This window comes from Lytechinus variegatus, chromosome 1 (assembly GCF_018143015.1).
Source record: "Lytechinus variegatus isolate NC3 chromosome 1, Lvar_3.0, whole genome shotgun sequence".
Taxonomy (NCBI): domain Eukaryota; kingdom Metazoa; phylum Echinodermata; class Echinoidea; order Temnopleuroida; family Toxopneustidae; genus Lytechinus; species Lytechinus variegatus.
In genome coordinates this window covers 57,172,825-57,188,873 of record NC_054740.1, presented here as the reverse complement: position 1 = coordinate 57,188,873, position 16,049 = coordinate 57,172,825, and the positions used below count along the sequence as shown (strand labels likewise).

At 36.5% G+C, this 16,049-nt stretch overlaps 1 protein-coding gene across 3 annotated transcripts; it reads right to left on the bottom strand.

Moving 5' to 3' along the window:
- LOC121417869 lies at window positions 1-7,232 on the bottom strand. Of its 3 annotated transcripts, none has more exons than XM_041611604.1 (3): window positions 6,606-7,232; window positions 3,357-3,458; window positions 1-1,411 (listed from the first exon to the last, which is right to left on the bottom strand). In XM_041611604.1, the coding sequence occupies exons 1-3, from the start codon at window positions 6,645-6,647 to the stop codon at window positions 338-340; spliced, it is 1,218 nt and encodes a 405-aa protein (XP_041467538.1). In that variant the 5' UTR covers window positions 6,648-7,232; the 3' UTR covers window positions 1-337. The 3 variants fall into 3 exon arrangements, with proteins under 3 accessions (XP_041467538.1, XP_041467545.1, XP_041467553.1); XM_041611611.1 differs by lacking the exon at window positions 6,606-7,232 and adding an exon at window positions 5,358-6,403 and having other exon boundaries at window positions 3,357-3,460; XM_041611619.1 differs by lacking the exon at window positions 6,606-7,232 and adding an exon at window positions 5,338-5,384.
- Between the last annotated feature and the right edge of the window lie 8,817 nt (window positions 7,233-16,049).

Here is a 16,049-nt window from a genome sequence, read left to right as displayed (position 1 = left end):
TGTGCAGTATAGTCTTGAATGATTGGCCTAATTGTGATGGCTTCTGACATAGTCTTTAGTAAAACAAATAGTTGGGTCACGCATATCGGGTCCTTGAATAAAGCATGTTCTAGATCATTGGCTTTGGTTAGAAGTCCTTAATCATCATTACTAGGTCCCTCGGAGGTGACCTAAATCTGGAAGTCCTCAGGTTGATCGCATATGATTCCACGGTTTTTTTTAGCAGTCCCATCACATAAACATTCATGCAGGGGAAATATTTCTCTTCATGTATTAAAGGAAATTGTATTCACACATATGAATAGATTTAGTCTGTGTGTGTGTGTGTGTGTGGGTCTTAGACCACATCTGATATTTTTCTGAGGTGATTATGGTGCTTTGTCAATGCCGCTGCAGCTGCTGCTGCTGCTGCTGCAGATGCTCTTCGAGTGGTAAGTGGTGAACCGATGAGTCCCTGACGCGGTAAGGTCGGCGATCGCGGAGAGGTTGGTGACATGTGTCCTGACAGTGCCTGAATCTGTAACGGCTTTGGACCTCTACCATCTAACGGCGATGAAGAGACTGAAGAACCTCTCCTTGAAGTCACTGAGGAGTTCATCACGCGTCCTTCTGCATGTCCGAGGAGATTCGGTTGAGTGTGTTGACGACGAAGAGGTGGTCTCTTCCGTCCGGGATTGAGTCTTCCCTGTTGTATCGATTCTATAATATATTGCTTTTCTTCCCAGTCCCGCTTGGTGCTCCATCTCAGGGAGTCTGCGTCGATCATGTCCACAGTGCTCCGTCTCGTCAGAAATCGTGATCGACCACTTTGCTGCCGCTGGGACAGATGATCATAGTGTTCATTCGAATTTGGTAGACTAGTCGAATCTTCACTCGTAGCGATACTGTCCGGTGTGTCACGTTCGGAGGTCGTGTAATCGGTTTCATCTTGTTCGTCTTCTGCCATACTGGCAAGCCGTGGCGGTCGGCTGTCTTCGGGCGTCATAAATCCAGGCGAAACGATGCCGAAATCTGACCCGAATTGAATCGAGGCGCGAGTTGGACTAGTTCGTCTTATAAAATTTTCCGGCGGAGACGGTGATCCAAACTGTATGCTTTGTCGTCGCTGGAACGATGAGAGCCCAACGTGTTCTTCTAGATCTAATTCCGCATCTTGGTGTTCGCCAAATAGAATATCGTCATCGGAAAGAGGCTCCAGTATCGGTAGGTCACCACATATCGATTCCATATCGATATTTCTCGAGTACTCGGTTGGAAGTCGTATCATTTGATTCTGTTCGGTTAATTTTCTATTTGGTTTGCTATTGCCCTCGGGGTTTTGCTGACGATAGGATGCAATGAGTAGCTTCATGGCACGTCGAATACCTTTGATTTCCTTTCTGACAAGATGATGAGCGTCTTTAATGTTATCCTGCAATAAGAAAATTAATTGGGAAGGATTAAGGATCGAGTAGCATGCATTATCTACATTTTTCAATTCATGACGTTGTTTCTATGCACAGGATTATCATGGTTATAATTTTTTTTCTGATAGTGAATCGGAACTGACTCAGCTGGGAATATCTTTGTTTCTTTCTCCCTTTCTTCCTAATTTCTGCCTTCCATTTTTTCTCCTGCCTTTCTTCGTCCCTTTCCTTAATTCTTCTTTTCTTCTCAATTGCTTTTCCTTCCCTCTATTCCATTTCTTTCTTTCTTTCTTTCTTTTCTTTCTTTCTTTCTTTCTTTCTTTCATTTTCCTTAAGTTTGTTTGTTTCATATATTTAATTCATTCATTTTTATTTTTATCTTATTTTGTTTATTTATGTATTAAGTTTTTTTCTTCATTCTTTATTTCCTCCTCTCTGTCACCCCTTCTCTTACCGCTTACAATATGATTATGACTATATACGTGTATATACACCCATTGGTATCATATATCCAAATCGATACATGATTAAAGCGAACAGGTCATGATACCCCAGATCCTATTGAGATCTATTAACGATGTTGACGAGTCCAAATCATCAGCGGAGTAGCTTTTGAATAAGACAAGAAAAAAGATATACGACCTCCACATGCGGCATATTGTCGCCATATTCTTTAGATCATTGATTTTACACAACTTTATGACTACGGGATGAACTGAGAAAAGAACAATGTGAACGAGTAGACAGTAACTGTAATGTTTCGAATGTTACACAACTTGCCCGTCGGATCTTTTGGTGTATCTAATTTTAAACTGGTAATTTGGCATTATCGAGCACAGCTCCCTGCTAAACTGCTTTCCCGAGAGTCGAACCACGCTTCTTATATTAATAATCCATATAGGTTGTGGGTTCAAATCCAAGCCATGGTGCAATTCCCTTCAGCAAGAAATTGAGCTAAATTGCGCGGCACCCAACCCAGGTGAGATAAAGGGGCACCTGGCAAGAATTTATTCACCTTGAAATGCGTGTGCAATGTATATAATTACGGCCGCCAAGCTATTAAAGCCGAGGTAACAATATCCAAGCCATTTGGAAATGCATAAAGACAATATCACAATGTGATATGCACTATACACTAGTTTTATTATCATTAGCAGTAGTAGTAGTAGTAGTAGTAGTAGTGGTACTGATGTTGTTATTATTATGATTATCATTATTATTTATTAAAACTTATGTACCTAGAAAATATAGAGATGCCTGGACAAAACATGCAAGCGAGAAAGCGCGCACTTCGCTTTCGATTTTGTGATTGGTCAAATCATTTGTAGTTTGTACTAAGATCTTTCTAAAAATACGTGTTAGTATATAATGAGGGCTTGATCAAGAAAATTGGGTATTACTATTAGCATTCGCAGAAATTAGCATTAATCATCTAATGGAATTGAAGTCGATTGGCTTTGGGTAAACTATTGTTCTACAATGCGACCAGAATAACACTTATTCTTTGTCCTCTCAGCAATAAATAGGTCTGCGTGTCTCGTGTTGCGGGATAAATCGACCAGTAATCGGCATCCGACAAATTTTGAATCAATAGAGATCGAACGATCGTAACATTTCAGCATCGATCGGGGAAATTAGGCGGTATTAATGTAAGCAGGAAGAATGACAAAACTCTAAAAGGATTCGTTTTATTGCAAGGTGCATTCAATGCTGGCTTTTCGTATCAGTGAGGATGAAATGAAGTGTTATATCTTCGATGTGACAAGTTGTCAAAAGGTTTAGGCCACTTGACGGTCAAATTATCGATTCTTTGTTTGGGAAAAGTTGTCAAAGGATACAGAAATCAAAGTTACTTTGGAAGACTTAGCCACAAGTTTCTACGTACCCAGCCGATATTATCAGTAATTCCTAAAGAGTATAGACATCAAATAAATAACCTATATAACTTACGAGGTCTGATCGAAGCTCGGACACTTCCTGATGGAGAATAACTCGTCTTTCTTTGAAACCCATTTTAGATAAGGATTCCTTAGCCAGAGCTGAAAGCATAATCTGTGTCAGATAAAGATAGCAAAAATGGTATCGTTTAAACAAGCTTATTTCCTCAAAATATATGATCAAGTTTATCACACTGTCTTAAAACAAAGCAAAAAAAAAAAACCCGAAATGTTATGTCCCACAGATACCAGACTGCCCTGAAAAGAATACTGGTCACATTAGAGTGTAAAAATCACGTTTTGATGTTTAGGGATTATTTGCTTTAATAGTGAGATTTTTTTAGTAAATTAAAGGGGGAAAATAGAGAGTATCACTAAAGAGGACCCACCAACATAGAGCAGACTGTGCACCAACCGCAAAATATTACCTGCAAAGACATAATTTATGGGCTAGAGGTAACATTTATTTTGACAAATTCAAGTTGGTTATTTTCATTGAACCAAATTTTATCCGTCAAAAGTGAATGAATGCCTTTTCTACACCATAAAGATATAAGATAATGAGCAATACAAATTCTACCCGCTAAACAAATTGGTCTACTAGCAAAGAAGTAGCTCTAGTACATTTCTACCCCATGAATAAAACAAGATTTGCCCGATAAATGAGCAATGGATACAGCTTTAAAACAGAGAGAAGTACATTTTGGGGGCGTTCATACAAAATTTACCCCCCAAATTAATACAAATTGTACCCGGCAATGAAGTAACCAGGGGGGGGGGGGGCAACGTTTTTTCGTTTGGGGAGTGGGGGCCTTATGCCAAAAAGGACACTTATAATGTCAAAATTGGCATTTTGGTGCAAACGGATATTTTCACCATGAGATTATCACCTGCATAGAAGTTGTGTGTTTTGTATTAATTAAATTCAGCAAAGCCTTTTAGAAGTTACTTCTGATTGATAAGATATATTTAGGCTTTATTTTCTAACCTAATATGTATTACGTTTTGCTTCAAAACTGTCATTTCATTTTGAAAAGAGGGCATTTTCCATTAAAGAAAAACAAAATTTTCCTAAGGGGATTTTTTTTTGGGGGGGGGGGCAAGTGCCCCCTGCCTTAAGGTTCCGCCGCCCCTGGAAGTAACAAATCTACCCGACAACAATGATTAATACATGGACACCTTGCAGAAAAAAAATTGTGTTTAACCTTAAAAGGACTTGGCTACTTGTATTTTATACGTATTGAGGACGGGGTGGGGCATGATGCCCCCTTTGTGATCTCTCGGCCGCCGTTCTCGCGATCGCGCCGAAACCTGGCATACACAATATTCTCAACATAAATTACAAGTCAGATTATTTTCTTATCATTATGAATAAAATATGCAATTTTATTCATGAATAAGTACAAATTTTACCGAATATAATTTATGTGGATTTTCTAATGTAAGGGATATTGAATTCTTACCTAAAAGAGGTTATTAATTCAAAGTTTTTTCTTCAAAAAGTTGATTGTTTACCTCAATTGATTGAGCTAGATTTACCAGAAAGATAGAAATTTCACCATGCAAAGAAGTGATTCTTAAACATTTAATCTTGTATAAATAAAATATTCACAAGAATAAAAATTCCACCTTGCTGATAAAGGATTATTAGATAAATTCTTCTTTTATATGTAAATTAATATACAAAAGAGAAAATAGTAATATAATTATTACGATAATTTGTAAACGAAAATACAAATAGTACAGTATTAACATGGTAATCATTTGAGGCTATAAAACGATACCTGTTGCTATTTATTTTGAATTCAGAATCAGTCATTGTTTTCTAAAAAACTAATTCTAAGTACAAGTTTTATTCTTTCAATATGAATTCTTAAAAAATACATTTATTAAACCTTAATTTATACATCAAAAGGGTAAATCAAAAATTAAACACAAAAACAGGTTAAAAATATGAAAAATAACTAGCTATGTGTTGAGTATTGAATACTTACCTCGTATTTAATACTATCCCCAAATAAAATATAGGCTTACGATCAGAACAAACGACGAAGAAGAGACTTGGTACACCGTAAGACGCATTTTACGTCCATAGTGGTAAAAGGCAAACTTACTTTCTCATCTCAGAAGATATGGAACTTTTCGATTATATGAGTTTAAAAATCTACGGTCTACGAGTAATGAAATTTCGCCATCATTCTCTGATTTAAGTCTCTCCAAGGAACAAATAAAATGTTACAGAAGCGATTTCAAAATGAAAACCTTCCCCTATCTTTCGGCGGGATGCCGTTCGACTTGGCGACTCTCTGAGTCGAGATCGTCTGTGAGCTACGGTATCACAAATGACAGTTCAGCTGGTACCTCTGCGTCAAACTAGATCTATATTCACTCACAGCTTTTTATTTCGATTTTATGTTGAAATGCATTATTCTGATCGCAGGTCCAAATGGACTAAAGAAGGGGAAAAAGAAAGTAACGCTTTCACGTATCGATCGGAGATTGAGACATTAAGAAGTCTAATGGGAGAAGTAGTAGACGGATAGAGTTTGTAAAAAAATACTAGATTGACAACTGATTGAATGCAATAGACATTCGTTGGTGCAACTTATTTATTAAAAGGGAGACTATCACTCAAACATATATGACAAATGAAATAATTATGATTCATGTAAGAACGAAAGAAAAGGGAAAATGGGGATGCGACATCATCAGCGCACCTAATGAAAATTAATGAAGACGTGCATATAGCCGTTTTCACAATATATTGTTAAAGTTTAAATTCAATAACTTTGTTATTTGTCAACCGATTTTGATAAAATTTTCAGCATTTTGCTTAGTGGAATTTATTCCATACGTATATTTAGATGTGGTTATTTTTTTGCCCAGAGTACTCCTTTAAAGAACATGTTGGCATTGCAAACATACATCACTTGTGTAATCACTTCTTTCGCATTGATATAATATACATTTATGGAAGAATTTTTTTATAAGCTTTAAATCAATAGCAAAAAAATGACCATAAGACGATCCTAGCCTTTTCTTCTCATTTGTTGATTATCAGGAGTGAATCTAACAAATGTATATAACATTGATAATTAGAAACAGAAGAAGTAAAAGACGAAGTAAAAGAAGAAGAAGGAGGAAAATAAGACGACGAAAATAACCTCAACATGATGGAGAAGAGTAGGAAGAACAAGTAATAATAAAAATAATAATTTATCAAGAAACTTAACATGGTGGAAATGTCAAAAGATTTACTTACATTTACTTCTCTTCTACGTGTGCGTTGCCTTTCAGAAAACATCCAACTATCCGTTTAGGTAGGTCTATTATCCATTTTCATAAACAGATCTTTATGAAGATATACCTAAGGTGCCCATATTTTTAGTCATGTCCATAAAGAAACTTGATTTTGAGCACCTCCTCTTCGAAACGAGTCAATTGCAGATGAGCATTTAAGGCCAATCCTTGATGTTTTGCTCGGGTCCTTCTAAGAAGAGTCTCGATCAATCACACACCTCTTACTTCAAGTGTCTTCGGATTACAGGCTTGGCGTGTTTCGCTTTCACTGATCAGCGCAAACAATTACAGAAAATTTAGTCGCTAGCTTAACAACAGTCTCGACGTAAAGAGGTGACTCTCTCCCTCTTCTATTTTGCTACCAAAGGATCGATGATGAGTGAATGAACGTCATTAGGAAGCATTCGGCCTCGTTTCGGTTGTTTCTTTGTTCCAATAGGGCGGAGCAGAAACATGAGTATTTTATTAAGGGTTTTTGATACTCTCAATAAAACAACTGATGATATCACGCGACGGAATATGAACATGATGAATCTAAATGCCCTCCCGGGCGATTCCATACCTGTCGTACGGGACATTTCTACCATTTCTAGTCTCCTAGCAGACTGCTTGAGTAATACATTTTGATTTTTTTGTCAATGATAAAGTTATAGTGGGTAGTCATGTGGAAAACTGATTACCTGCCCCCAAAATCGATTAAAAAATATGGGTGAATTAAAGGTGAAAATGATGTGTGTCGTACGGCACTCAGAAATGTCCCGTACGATTCTCAACATTTTCACCTGTAGTCCACCCATGCACATTGCTTGTCAGTTTTTTTACATGGCTACCTGGTAGTACTTCATTATTACCACAAAACAAATTGAAGTTTCTCGTTTGTTTGGACATCTTGAAAAATGTTGTAAAAATGGCTGATTTTTCTAGCATGGAATCGCCCTCCTTCGATGGCATTCGTGCAGTTTGTAAAACAAGCAATACATCTTTTCAAGCATGCAGGCCAATGGCATTCGAATAAAGAACTCACTGGGATCGTATAAAGAATGACTGTGACTTTCATTGCAACATCACAGTACTCAGAGGCGTTTTTTTTAGAGGGTTAGGGACTTGTGACTTTTCGAGTGTTAAAAAGAAAGAAATAAGTCAAAAAAGGGGTCCCAGTTATATAACTCTACATTTGCCCCTATTTATTCAATTGAAAAAAAACTTTCCCTGGGAACACTACCATCTTGTGAAGCACACATCACAAATGTAAAGGGAATTTTCCAAATTATGCACCTAGTCATTGATAGGATCTTTCCTAGTAATATTCTTAATTAGAATGACACTAATTATGTCACTTTTCATGAAAAGAATATGTTTGGACTGTGCAGCATCCAATACAGATGTTGATATACATAAGAATTATCATATTCTTCCTTCTTATATATTAATTTACTTTAAAATTATAAACAATTTCACAATAATGTTTCATCGTGATATCATAATGATTCAACAATAATGATTACAATAATGAACACTCCTGAAGACGGACAGTCAACCTGCCCGAAACGTCGAGTAACCTGTCTTCACTTCATCCTGCTACTACTCAAGCCATATTCAGCTCATCTCATCCGGTTTACAGTCTTTTTCAGAACTTCACGCACTTTAAAAAAAAAGAATACCTCTAATTTCCTCTTTTCATCCTTTCTTGATTTTCCATTTCAATTTTTCTGCCTGTATTTCATTTCCCTTCTTCATATTACCCATGGTGAACCGTAAACCCTCTCCACGTTCTAAACTCCACCATGCAAACCTACAAAGATCAATAATGACTACTTTGTAAAGTTATGATCCTACCAGTTCGTTTGTGTTAATTGCGCTCTAAAATGAGATAATGAATATGTGGGTTGCGGTGTAGTAAGACTATTTATTAGAGCAGTAAAATATCGGTGAATGAATTCCCAATATGTAATATCGACTGCCGATGAAATAAAAAATGTTTGCACAGTTACTAAAATACATCGTGGGAGGTACTTTATTCTTATTATTACAATAATCAGTTTCATTTGAATGAGCGCGTTCTTCGGTGAACTGCAACTCTTAATTCGACAGACGAGTAGATCACAAATTATTCTTTGGAAATGGGGTATAAAGGCAAGTGTTTGAATTTAACAATGGTAAACTAACAATTACGCTTGATAGGCCAATAGTCTCGCAACAAGAATTATTTCTTTATGATAGACCAGTTCGTAATTTTGGGCAATTTTGGTCAAATGACCTTTCATTTCTTTCATCATGATAGGCCGATTTCAAAGCAAGATATTACGTAAGCTTGCCTTACATAGCAGGATGAAGAAATTGAATAGACCAGGTGACTAGAATAGCACACCAATGAACACTTAATGAAGGTATTTGTTGCATTCCTACTTTGAATTCATATCTTTAGCATGTTGCACAATGTACTTGACAAACTGTGAAATACCAGTCGTTCGTGGAAGCATTGTTGTTTTTTGTGGATGTAAATGAAAACGACAATTCAAAAGAATATATGAATAATCAAAGCATCAAAGTTGGTGCTTATCTCATTAGATTTTAAAGCACCATGTCACTTTAGTACAAATGACCTTCTTCTGATCATGCGTAGAATCTTTTTACCATGCGCAGAAAGGAACTACGAACTGGCTTAATGGTTCCATGTCATTTGCTCCGGCGACGATTGCTGCGCTACAAATTCCACACATTAAAGGAGAATGAAACATTTGGAACAAGATAGCTTGTGAGAAAACAGAATAATCAAAGAAACAGATCAACGAAAGATTGAAAAAAATCGGACAAATAATGAGAAAGTTATGAGCATTTGAGTATTGCGATCACTAATGCTATGGAGATCCTCAAATTGGCATTATGCGACAAATAGGCTCGGTGTAAAAATGGCAGAGGTAAAAATGGCAAAGGTAAAAATGGCAAAGGTAAAAATGGCAGAGGTAAAAATGGCAGAGGTAAAAATGGCAAAGGTAAAAATGGCAGAGGTAAAAATGGCAAAGGTAAAAATGGCAGAGGTAAAAATGGCAGAGGTAAAATTGGCAGAGGTAAAAATGGCAGAGGTAAAATTGATAACACTTGAGTTGGTAATTCTTCTTTTTTTCCTGGACTTACACTCACGACCTTCTCGTGTCAAATCACTCTTCTGATATTCAAATTTGAAGAACACAGTAAATCCCAAATATTCATTACAGGGGAAATTCACACTGACATAAAGTTTATTAGAATGATATTGGTGAGGGCTTTAGGGAATCAATGAAAGATTTAAAAAGCTACTAAATTATACATGTTAATGGGGATGTCATCTGCGAGCATTTTTTCCCATATATGGTGTAATGAATAATATAAATGGAATGTCATTTTCTGAAAAAAAAAGAAAATTGTTTTAATTGTACCTTAAGTGTATTAACATACAAATAATAATAATAATAATTTCACATCCGCTCTTGAAAGATTTTTTTTAGCAATCACGAACCACTGATTAAAAAATTAAAGGTAGACAATTTGGCCCATAAAATATGGGGTAGTTACTAGTATACGACGTCACAGATCAAAAACTCAAACTAATAACTTTCTTAATCTTTGATGGGCTTTCCGCAAAACTTCACCAATATATTTTTCTGCTATTTTTACAGTAATTTTGTCAGGGTGAATTTCCCCTTCAAGACAGGTCGATAGAATGGTACCTAAGAAACACCTATATACATTAAAATCCCTAATTCGCTACACATTTCAAAATTCATGCGGTACCCGTTACCATAGAAACTAGTTAAGGAACCTGATATCCACTTGGACTAGCTGCAATGAGGTATTACTCTGAAAAAATGACCCGGGGGCCACTTCCATTCACGAGTGGATACCATGCGCGACCATGGGGTCTCGAAAAGCACCCTAAACACGTAATTTCCATATTCTGAAAATGCACCCCTTAACAAGTATTGGGGTGTCAAACCCTACCCTTAACAAGTATTGGAAACAAAAGATAATATTGGAAAATATTCCCTGAAATGAACCCCTAAACAAGTACAGGAATGTTTTAATGTTACGGGTCCTTCGGTCGTCGGCTTTACCTTATTTGGTTTAGTACGACGCCACCTTCTACACCTCGCGCAAATCGGACTCTAAACACGAAGTGTTGGGGCAAAAAGGACATCCTTTATAAAACATTTTAATTTTGTTTTATCATCCCCGCAAATTCGACCCAAAAAACGTAATTGTCCTAGCGAAATAGATACCCTTTTTTCATTATTTTTGTGTTTTTGACACCCTTATCACGTTACGTACGTAACGTGCCCTATCGTGAAAAAGACATCCTTTTTACGTGTTTTTTTGGTCGCGCATGGTATCCACTCGTCAATGTAAGTGCCCCCCCCCCTGGAAAAATGAGCACTATTGCTATTATTCTATCATTTATATTAAGCTATATACGTATCATATTAATATCTATTTGGATCCATTAATATGATGTTGAAATATGAAAATTTACTTTCATTACAGAACGTTTTGTTATTTTTCTGTTATCAAAGTTATGGAAGTGGTTCAAAGAAATCCCGAACTCGTCAATTTCAGTGTGTTAAATTGTGGCGAACATTGGTGTTTACATTACAATTCGTTTGGTATATTATGTGTGATGAAATGCTGTTCTACTATACGAACTGACAAAGATAAATCCTTTCACTCAATAATTGAAATCATTTTGGCACGAAAATGTTTGAGTTTAATCATATCAACGATAAAGTATATATAGACCTAAAATGATGACAAAAAATCCAAATAATATCTCATCAGTTCATAATACTAATTTTGTCGATAGGAGTCCATTCAAGGTCAATAATTATGACTGATTTTAACTGGAAAGGCTTTATTTTTTTCCCTTGCTGATCTAGCATGTCATGCATTATCTTTATACCTCTGCCATTTTTACCTCTGCCAATTTTACCTCTGCCATTTTTACCTTTGCCATTTTTACCTTTGCCATTTTTACCTCTGCCATTTTTACGTCTGCCATTTTCACCTCTGCCATTTTTGCCTTTGCCATTTTTACCTCTGCCATCTTTACCCGGCACCGACAAATATGTGTGATGTCACTTGTGAACAACTCTTCCAATTACTTTACTTTATATTTCACTTAAATTGCCTATTTTATCACATCTATCCGTAGATAATGTGTTCTTTCTATTGGAGAGCATGTAATACATATTTTCAAAGAATACATCATGGATAAAGAGTTTGTATCACCGCCAAAGAAAAAGCAAAAAAGAGACATTTTGAGGGTATTTTATAGTCCATCAAATGGAAAGTTGTTCACATGTGACATCACATATCCTTGTCGCATTGCCAATAGGAGGATCTCCATGGCATTAGTGATTGCAATATTCAAATGCTCATAACTTTCTCATTATTTTGTCCGATTTTTCTCAAACTTTCTTAGTTCTTATTCTTTGATTTTTAGGTTTCGACACAAGCCTACTTGTTCCAAAGGTTTCATTTCCCTTTAATGGAATGACCAACTTTAACCTGGCTCAATTAAACACTATACCCTATCCTAATCCTAACTCCAAACGTAACATAAAACCCTGTTACAACCCTAACCCTATATCTTAGACGAAACAAAATCAGGGGGCTGTTTCACAAAGATTTAAGTATGACTTAGAGTCGCACTTAAATGTCTAGTTGCGCGCAGTATAAAAGGTATAACAGCATTGGCCAAGAGGACGCGCACTACTGCGTATTGATCAATAAGATCGCACGTTGCATATCATGTACGCGTCGACATTTAAGTGCGACCTAAGTCATACTTAAATCTTTGTGAAACACCCCTGGAGCAATAGACGCCGGAGCAAATGTCGTTTCATCCCATCCATTAAGCCAGTTCGTAGTTCCTTTCTGCGCATGATCAAAAGATTCTACGCATGATCAAACTTAAGGAAGGTCATTTGTACTAAAGTGACATGGTGGTTTAAAATCTAATGAGATAAGCACCAACTTTGACATGTTTGATGTCTTGATTATTCATATATTCTTTTGAATAGTGGTATTCATTTACATCCACAAGAAAACCACAATTCGTCCACGAACGACTGGTATTTCACTGTTTGCCAAGTACATTGTGCAACATGCTATGATATGCATTCAAAGTAGGAATGCAACAAACACCTTCATAAAGTGTTCATTGGTGTGGGTGTGCTATTCTAGTCACATGGTCTATTCAATTGCTTCATCCTGCTATGTAAGGCAAGCTTATGTAATATCTTGTTTTGAAATCTGCCTATCATAATGAAAGAAATGAATGGTCATTTAACCAAAATTGTTCATGAAGTAACTACGAACTGGTCTATTTTGGGAGACTTGAAACAATCATTGCGAGATCAAGTTTTTCCCCTAAATTGTTGAGGAGAATGTCAGTATATATTAAAGGGTTCTCTAGATATCCTAACAATTAAATCCTGGTGTATGGGTTGGACATTAGTAAGTACCATAAAACGATAATGATAATACATACCTGTATTATATTGCATGGCCCACAATGTTAATCTTCGCCATTATGAAGAACCAAACATCTTACAGATTTCATCATTATTCTTAGATCCATCATTACCCAATCACTTTTTTTATTAAAAAAATAATCTGATCGACAAGACCTTATCTCTTGATAAGAGCCAGTCTTGTTCCTGGACTCGAATGTCGAAGTCCAGGTCTTGAAGTTGGAAGTGACAGAGGCCATAAAGCAAAGAGATGTTGCTTTAAATAATCTTCAAGTCTTCTATTTTTTTTTCAAATGATCAACCCAGAAGGAATGTAAAGTTCAATGGACTTGTGCTTTCTGGAAAGAACTACTCTCATATTTTGAGTACAGAACACTGTATATAATGCTTAACGCTGAATAATATCCCAACATTTTCACATTTTCGATTTCATCAAACAATTTACACATGAGAATCTATCCAAAAAGAAATTTTGATCGAAATTTGCCTTTCTTTTTCATTTTTCCAAGGATTTGACTTGGGAGCCAGTTGAGAGCTCTTCTCCTGCCGATACCAGAGGCTGTTGTTAAATGTCAAATAAATTTATTGAAACGGTTAATATAAAAATCAAGCAATATGAAAATAAGGAAATATAAGTTATTCCCACAAAATGTGTATGTTTTCTGGTGGTTGTAAGACATTTAGATATTCTTTCACCCTTCCCCCCAGCAAAATGATCGGGAAAAGGTAAATGAAAAGTGCAAAAACAATTGAATATAGGCGTACCTCATTAATGATTATTTCAATTATTTTTTTTATAGTTGGCAGATGTATGAAGATTTGTTCTTGAACTAGACCTAAATGATACTTAAAGTTTAGATTAAAGTCTGTTGTCGTCTAAGTATCTGGAGACAACCACCTGTCACTTTATTCAGCATCATTAAACCATGAAGTAGCACACACTCTATCGTAGAACCCATCTACACCAGATACAACACCATACAACTCATCTACACCAGATACAGCACATACAACCCATCTACACCAGACACTACACCGTACAACCCATCTACTCCAGACACAACACCATACAACCCATCGACACCAGACACGGCACCATACAACCCATCGACACCAGACACGGCGCCATACAACCCATCGACACGGGACACAGCACCATACAGCCAATCTACACCAGACACAGCACCATGAAACCAATCTCCACCAGATCAGACACAGTACTATTCAACCAATCTACACCAGACACAACAGCGTATATCCCATCTACACCAGACACATCACCATACAGCCCATCTACACCAGGCATAGCACCTTATAACCCATCGACATCAGACACAGCCCCAGTTGACACTACGCCATTAATCATTGCGTAAGCATAAAGTTGAATTACACTAAATATTATAAATAAATAAAAAATCTTTAGAAATCAAACCAAACAACAACATAGATCAGATATTGATGTAACTACAAGAGAAAATTCGGTAATAACTCTGTAATAACTAGACCCTAATGTAGACACATGTGCCATATTTGCCTTATGACCACGGTACGAATTTGCTTTATTTTTATTTTTTATATTTATGCAGCGGAATAGGTTGCTGAGCTTCTCCGGGGGAATAAATTAGCGTCTTGAGAACAAGGTGGATACGTGCGCTATATTACTGTTATTCATTTATTTATTCATATCTTTTTTTGTTTAATTAATTTACTTACTATAAACATTTTTTTTTCATTCGTGTATTTCACGACTTTTCTCTTATCCTTGTTCTTTCTTTTAATTTCCTTCATCAAATGATCCAACGATATTCAAGCTATTCAATTTTTTTCAACGAGAAATTACTGCGAAATGTACCTTACCTAATTCCTAGAAAGTTAGAAATAGGCGGTTTCATTTACTTCCACCGATACCGGCCCGCAAACAAATACAAATGAAAAGGAAACGAAAGAAAGAAAGAAAGAAAGAAAGAGAAGGATTATGAGACAAGGGCAATTTTAGGGGGGGCAGGTATTCAGGATCATAACCTCTTAGGTTTTGTACTCGATACAAAAAATCTTTATTTTGATAATCTTGTGTAAAATATCATGAGGGCTTTCTCAAGAAAACTTTCACTGGCAACATTGCGATAAGCTACTGAAATCCTTGCATCTGATTGGCTAGAAGTAAATTTGTCTGCGAATCATTGTAAACAAGAGCCTCCGTGAAACGACCCCTGCTGACCCTCGAAGAACACTTCTTTTAACGACGTCGATTAGTGCAGGCCCTTTTCACTATGATCTACAATAATTGAGGATTAAAAAAGCTTAAATGAATGAAAGTGATTTCGATTGAGTGGAGCCGGCTTGGGATCAATAAGTAAACTAAAAGATTTGTTTTTCCACCACTTAACCTTTGGTTTCAATGCTTTTGAAGGAGGTAAAGAAGTTTTTCTCGAATCGCTTTCTCAATGGTGAGAAGGGGAAAACGGGGAGGGGGGGGCCCGGTGAGTGAGAGTGAAGGAGAGACAGCGCAGAGAGAGGCGCGTAGTCAGGACGCTGGGGATTTTGGCCCCCTCCCAAAAAAATGAAGTAGGGGGAGTGTAAAAGGAGGCGAACATTACAAAATATTTATATTGCCCAAGCATTAATATATCTTTTTATTGTGATGATTTTTGTTTACAGACATCGCCGGAATCTTGCAAAGGAATCAGAATCTGCACTGGGATGAAATTGACAACTTCCGAGGGTCTCTCATTATGCTTCTTATGACGGTGAATTTTTATTGTCCACTTTTCATGTCGGTAATCCTGTATCAATTATTTTTAGCGCTTTTCATTCGCATTAATTGTTTAGTTAGATACTCATCCTGTTCATGATCATGATTACACAAGGTAGAATGTCCCGTTCATATAGATCTTAATCCC